The following is a 7,088-nucleotide window of genomic DNA, read 5'->3' as shown; positions in this document are numbered from 1 at the left end:
CTGAGCCTGCTGGATGCGTTACTGTCTCAGCCTGGCTTCCAGCTCAAGGTGAATGCGTTTCTCTCCCAGGCATTCCCAGACCCCGGTACACAGAGCCCGCTCCCCGCACTCCGAGGACGTGGCCGAGGCTCGGCCCACTGGTCCAGAGGCAACTGCCCACGGGGCCCAGTCCCCACTCAGGGCTGACCCTCCTGTGACCCTCTCAACTCCTCTGAAATGAGGGGGCACCCACTTCTGGAGCCAGACATGGGCAGAGACGGGGCAGGCAGCTGTGGATATGATGGCAAAGCGGGTTGCCAGAGAGAGATGCGCTTTATTCAGGAAGAGCTGGTGGGGAGGGGGCGGGAGAGGTGTACTCCCGGGGTCCCTCCTATGGCCTCTTGGGCAAGGACATTAGAAGCAAATGGCTGAGGGCATCTGAGCCCCCTCAGAGTCACCATTGGGGAGGTCAGTGGACGCCCTCAGAGTCATCCGTGGGAGGCACGGGAAGGGCCTCAGAGTCGTCCAAGGAGGGTAGGGGGGCGGACCCATCTCTGGTCACGGTGGGCAGGGCCTGGTAGGTCTGGGTCCAGTACTGCAGGTAGCTGCTCCTCAGGTGCTGTTTCAGGGACTGGCCGTCCATCTTCTTGTTAATCTCCAGGTAGTTGCCGTTTTCCTGGGTGTAGGGATCCCACTGGGTGGGCACAGCCGAGTGGCCCTTGTTGGGGTCCCTGCCCATGAGAGAAAGGCTGTGTGGGGACTGAGGGCTCACGGGAGGCCTCCATGCTGACCCGAACCACCAGGGCACCTCACTGGGCACTGGCTGGGCATGTACATGTTCTGCGCCCAACCAGTAGCTCTATGCTCACACACAAATGGGGGTACTGAGGCTCAGGGAGGTTAAGTGTAGGAGAGGGGACAGGCATGTGGGGCCCAGGTGGAGGTAGGTCTGGCCCAGCCTCACCTGCCTTACCCAGTTCTGGCAAAGTTGGTCCAGTAGGCGATCATGGCCCGGGAGACAGTCCTGTCTTGGGCCCGGTAACCCAGGGGGTTATCGAAGGGCTTCCCAAACACGTACGGGAGGTCTTCGGTGTGGTCGGCGCCCACCCAGCTGGGGTACAACGGATTGCGAGAATGGTGGGAGAACAGGTAGGTGTAGGTCCGGGCACTCCTAAGGAGGGGAGGGACATGGCCCAGGTTGGCAGGGAGCTCACCTGGGCTTCCCACCCAGAGCTGGGCCCTGAGAAAGGCCATGGGGAGAGCAGGGCGGGACTGGGAAATCCCCAGACTCAGAATCAGGAAGGACCTGTCCCTGCTCCCGGAAGGGAAGGCCGTGTGGTTGTAGTTCTGGGATCTCAAGTACATTCACTCTTCCCTCCACAAAGCCTCTCCAGGCGTCTTCCTTCCTTTTCTCTGCAGAGGAATTTGTGTTCCCATCGGGAACATACCTGTGCCGCCCCATGAAGAGATCACGTTCCTGGAGTTGGGACAAGCTTTCTGCCTGCTCTTCCTGGGCATCGTTTCCTCTCCCTTCCGAGGAAGCATCCCTAACTGACTTTTTATTTTCGCTGGAGGTTGACCAGGTGGCCGCAGGCCAGAGTTGTTTTGAATGTTGGCCAACTCCAAACCCACAACAGAGAGCATCATTCTGTGTTCTGTCCCCCTACGCGTGGGGGCTGCGGGGAGGCTGCAGACACTGCAGGGGAGGCCTGTGGGCTGAGTGAATGGGGGACTTACAACCTGATGGATAGAGCACCTGAATTAATCTGAAAAGTAACCCTATCATTTTCAGTCTTAGAACACGTATACTTATGTGAATAGGGGTTAAGTTTTTTAAGGTTCCTTTGAAGGCCTGTGCAAAGCAATGAAGGAGGTGACTCAGCCATGAATCCAGCAAGCAGAACCGATAAGCATGGTCAGACAGACCCACCAGGAGTCAAAACATCATCTCGTCCACATCATCTCGCCCCATCATCTCATCCACAGCATCTCATTTGATGACTACAATAGCTGAGGTTGCAGACCCCCAGGGCTGCACGTAGCACCCCAGCCTCCTCCCCTTTATAGCCCTGTCCCCTGCACCTGATGGAAGACAGAATTTGAAAGCTTGTAAGTGACCTGTCCTCTTTGGTGGCTGGTCTTCTCAATAAACGCCTCATATGATTCTGCCTGGCCTTCGTTATTGGACACAGGGACAGGCAGCTTGATCCCTACCTGGGGTTTCCCAGTAACAGGAGGAGGGCTCCCCTGAGCTGGGAGGTGAGGAGGGGCCTTCTCAAGTCTCTTCAGGCCTGGGCAAGGCAGATGGTGCAGGCACTGCTGGGACCCCATCACGGTTTTCCCGGCCCTCCCTGATCCCTGAGTCTCCCACCGGGGAGGCCTCGCTGGACAGGCGCGTGATCCACAGGAGCCTACCCTGCCCCGGCCCTCACTTGGCGCTGGCTCTTTGCTGGGCCACGGCCATCTTCGTGGGCATCAGGAAGAGGATATCAGTCTCCAAGTCCACCACCGTCTTCTTCTTGGCTTCCTGGGAGGAGTCCTGGGCCCAGGACGCCGTGTAGAAGTCAAAGGTGGCGTTGGCACCTCTGGGCCCCTTGGCCAAGGTGAACCCGCTGACCAGTTTGAAGAAGTCCTCCCTGCAGGGACAAGCCGGCACTGGACCCTGGACCCAGTTCAGTAAGAAACATCCCCCACCCTCTGTCTGGGCCCTGCACATGGCCCGCTACTCCTGCCAACCTCCTTCTCCAGCTGATTCCTCCCCAAGAGGCCCCCAGGCACTGCCCTCGCCCTGAGCCTCACTCACTCCGTGACCGTTAGCTTGTCCACATTGATGGCTGGCAGGTCAACGCTGGCAAAGATGTGGCCGTCCATATTGCTGGTGCCAGCGATGTAGTCAATGTCAGCCGTGTTGGCAAAAAGGTTGATGGGGTCGTCGGGGATGAAGTCTCCATCCACCACCGGCAGGAGGCCCAGGTAGTGCACTATGGGGTCTGCGTGGAGAGCAGGGGTCCTCGCACCTTCCAGAGCCCTCTTCCAGGCCCCAGGCCCGGGGGCAGCCCCTGCCTCTTCGGATCCAGACCAGGGTCCTCAGCCTGTCCACCTGACATGGGGCCCGGATCATTCTATGTCCTGGGCTGCACTGCGCGTGTGTAGCAGCTTCCCTGGCCCCGTCCACCCGATGTCACCCTCCCCAGTGTGGCAACCCAGACTGTGTGCAGACTGCCACAGGCTCCCTGGGCCACACCGTCTGCTGACAGCCACTGCGCCTGAGGTCCCTAAAAGTGGGTGCAAATGACTGTTTCTGCCCATTGTTGGGGGACAAGGTGCACCAGCTTCCCAAAGGGGTCAGGACCCAGGCAGGATCAGAGGGAGGGATGGCGCACGCGGCACAGCCAGTCGAGGCCATGGAGGCAACAAGGCCCCTGGCGGCACCGGGCTCCTAGGGACACTAGTGAGCGGGTGATGGGCCAGGCAGCAGCCCCTCAAATCTCACGTTGGGAGCATGGCCGTACCCCCATCTGGAGCCCCACTCAACTCCAGGCCCAACAGGGGTATCTTATAAGCCAGCGTCAGAGTCCGTGGGTCGGTGACCTTCAGACACTTGGCCATGCTGGCGGTATCGTCCAGGGGGCAGCCCACCTCTTTGGCGATCTGGGGGTGGGGGAGATGGCTATGGGGACGAGGACAGGACATGGAAAGGAGGTAACCCAAGCCCCCAACAGCTCCTCTTTACCCCCTTGGCCCAGGAGAGAGGGTTCTTCTGGATGGCCCAGGGGGCCAGCGCCACGCCGCTCTGGCTGATGGCTCGCCGGATGAGGCCCTTGCTGTAGGGAGAGAGGGTCTGCGACACACACAGGTCCTGTCACCATGGCCTCGCCTGTCCTGCCCACCCGGGCTCCACCAAGCACAGCTAGACTGTCAGCTTCATGCTGTTTCCCACAGCCTCATCAGCTACTTCAGCCCCCATCAGCTCCCCAAGTTCCCATCAGCTCCGCAAGTTCCCATCCGCTCCCCTAGTTCCCACCAGCTTCCCTTCACCCCTGTCAGCTTCCCCAGTTCCCATCAGCTTCCTCTGGCCCCCAAAAGCTCCCTACACCCCAATCAGCTCCCCCATCCCAGTCAGCCCCCCCTACCCCTCGCCCCCATCACCGTGAAAGGAAGGTCCTGCATCCCAGCGAAACCAGACCTGCAGAGAGACGCAAGCACCCCCTGCTGATTCCCCAAAGATGCTGATGTTGTTGGGGTCCCCCCCAAAGGCTGCAATGTTCCTCTTCACCCATGCGATGGCCATGTGCTGGTCCCGAAGGCCGTAGTTACCTGGGGCCGGTGGTGTAGCCCATCAGGGACTGGTGTGGGGGAGAGCTTCCTCCATGTGGAGACCCCTGTCAAGCCCCAGGGTGGCGCTCGGCGAGTCCCAGGAGGCTGTGCAATGAGGTACTGGAGGGGCTGTGGGGCTCAGGTAGGGGACTAGGACCAGGAGGGTCAGGCTGCTCATCTCTCTCCCTGACACCGTCCCTCTTGTTGTCTGTCCTATCGCTTTGAGTCCGCCCAGTCACCACTTCAGTGTCTCATCTTCCATCTTTTCCAGGGTCTCTGTCCCCGCTCTCTAGTCTCCCTGGGTCCCTGTCCACCCTCTATGGTCTCCCTGGGTCCCTGTCCCGGCTTCCTGGTCTCCCTGGGTCCCTGTCCATCCTCTCTGGTCTCCTGGGGTCCCTGTACCCACTCCCTGGTCTCCCTGGTTCCCTGTCCCCACTCCCGGGTCTTTCTGGGTCCCTGTTCCCGCTCCCAGGTCTCCCTGGGTCCCTGTCCCCACTCCTGGGTCTTTCTGGGTCCCTGTCCCCACTCCCTGGTCTCCCTGGGTTCCTGTCCCCACTCCCTGGTCTCCCTGGGTCCCTGTCCCCACTCCCTGGTCTCCCTGGGTCCCTGTCCCTGCTCCCTAGTCTCCCTGGGTCCCTGTCCCCACTTTCTGGTCTTCCTGGTTCCTCTCACCGTTCCCTGGTTTTCTGGGTCCCTGTCCCCACTCCCTGGTCTTCCTGGGAAACTGTCCCCACTCCCTGGGTCCCTGCCTGGCTGGTGGGCAGCCTCTTCTCTCACTACAGCTTCCGATGGGCTTCTGGGTCTCACATTCCATCCCCAGCTTCCTGCTCTGACAGTAGAATTCTGGGTCTTTTTGGGAGACTGTCAGGAGTTATTGGGAGAACGCGGTACTGAAGGGCCCCCCAGTAGCTCCCTCACCCCCTGCCCCAGGTGCCCATCACACCTGGCAGGTGGGCGTCCCCAGTGCTGAGGAAGCCCAGTGGCCCGAGGCGGTAGTTGAAGGTGACCACGATGACATTGCCCCGCATTGCGATCTCCTCCCCTTCAATCTTGTAGTTATTGAAGAAGTTTAACTCTTGGGTGGACCCCATGAAAAAGCCTCCTCCATAGATCCACATCATGACAGGCAGGTTCTGGGAAACTGAGGCAGGAGACAGGCCCGGTGACCCCCAGTTGTCCCCTCCCCATCCCCTCTGGGTGCTTGTTTCAGGGACTTTCAGCTCTGGAGATCACACATGCAAGGGGCGGGGCAGGGCTGGGCCTCTGGCTCCTGGGCGCTTTCTGCAGTTTCGGGGACCTGGAGGGCATGGGGTGGGGGATGCACCTTCCTTCTGGCCCTGGGGGACCCAGATGTTGAGGTAGAGGCAGTCCTCGGAACCCTCGGTGTTGTCCTGGGTGACAGTGATTTGCAGGCATTGCTGCTTGAAGTCCTTGGCCTTCAGGGTCCCTGTGGGTGACCAGAGAGGCTGGCGTGAGAATGGTGGCCCCACCCGCCACCCCAGGCACAGGGCCAGCCCAGCACCTACCCCCCACTCCCACCTTGCCAGCCAGGGTGCCGCTGGGGGTTCTCCAGGGCCTTGGGCGGGGCAGCGAAGGGGATGCCCTTGAAGACGTCCACAGAGCGGCCGCCGATGCCCAAGAGGCCGAGCTTCTTGTTGACGCCCTCCAGGAAGCCCCCTTCCGTGTGCACCACGCCCAGCTGGGGAGAGGGCAGGCTCAGGGGCGCAGGCTGGGCGGGTCAGAGGGGTGGGGCGACCCCAGCAGGCTCTAGGGGTCCAGACAGCCTCCAGGTGAGGCCCCTAGTCATGCCTGCCTGGAGCTGTGGGTTCCCGAGGAAGCCCCGCTCCTCACCCATGGCAGGGCCCTGAGGGAAGGTATCCTGTAGGTGCACTGAGGCATCCGACCCCCCCTCGAGGGGCCCCAGCCCCTGGCAAGCAGGTGGGTGTCACACCCTCTACAGGGCAGGGAGCCGGGCTCCAGGTTTAACTAGACCGAGGTCCACACTCCTTTTTTGCCGCTGGGGTTGTGATGGGCAAACTGCGGGCCTGCTCAGGGCCCAGCGCCCTTCTGAGCCAGGCCATGGCCCTCCTCGGGCAGAGGGAGAGCCGAGGGCCCTGGAGGCCCAGGCAGATCCGCAGATCAGCCCTGAGGGCACCAGTGACTCTGGGGCTGCGGGGACAGGGCCTTGTTTGTGTTGGAGCAAGTGCCCCTGTGTCCCCTGAGAGCGCCTGGCCCAGCCCTCACTCGTGGTCTCTGACAGTCGAGTTCGTGGGCGTCCTGGCTGTCAGCTGCGCGGCGCCATCGTGTGAGTGTGAAGGCAGGAGAGCAGAGGAAGGGCCAGGACTGCGCGGGGCTGGGTGTGGGCTCTCGGGGGCTCTTTGTGCCAGTGATCCACCTGCCTGCCTCCCTCCACAGGCCTTCCCAGGTCCCAGGCCGGGTTAGGGGAGCAGACGGGCCCTGCCATGTCCTCTGGGCTCTCGCTTACCTTTGCTGCGCTCACTACCGCCAAGCAGCAGGCGAGGCCTAAGACAGCCAGCTCCGGGCGCCCCATGCTGCGTGTGCCTGCCTCGGGGGCCCTGCCTCTGCGTGTGGGTATTTATGGGGCGGGATCCATCCGGGAGCCGGGGCTGGCAGCTGCCTGTGGCTGGTTCACTTCCCCTCCTCCTCCCTCTTCCCCTTCCTCCAGGCAGTATACCTGGGGCCAGGAGAGCTACACTTCCCAGCCAGGCTCTGGGCCAAGGTCATGCATGCGTGGGCACACACACTCAGACACACACACACACACACACACA

The 7,088-nt window shown here is 61.7% G+C and overlaps 1 protein-coding gene across 1 annotated transcript; it reads right to left on the bottom strand.

Annotated features, from left to right (window-relative positions):
* Nucleotides 1-448: 448 nt before the first annotated feature.
* LOC308248400 (bile salt-activated lipase-like) lies at nt 449-6,847 on the bottom strand (the record flags this gene model as incomplete). Its single annotated transcript, XM_080668346.1, has 11 exons — nt 449-710; nt 953-1,150; nt 2,412-2,615; nt 2,783-2,969; nt 3,510-3,630; nt 3,713-3,820; nt 4,166-4,296; nt 5,240-5,437; nt 5,621-5,743; nt 5,836-5,995; nt 6,782-6,847. The coding sequence occupies 11 exons, from the start codon at nt 6,845-6,847 to the stop codon at nt 449-451; spliced, it is 1,758 nt and encodes a 585-aa protein (XP_080524472.1).
* Nucleotides 6,848-7,088: the final 241 nt, after the last annotated feature.

Source organism: Plecotus auritus (genome assembly GCF_963455305.1).
Source record: "Plecotus auritus genome assembly, chromosome: 5".
Classification (NCBI taxonomy): Eukaryota; Metazoa; Chordata; class Mammalia; order Chiroptera; family Vespertilionidae; genus Plecotus; species Plecotus auritus.
The sequence above is the reverse complement of the archived record's forward strand: the minus strand, read 5'-3'. Positions and strand labels throughout refer to the sequence as shown.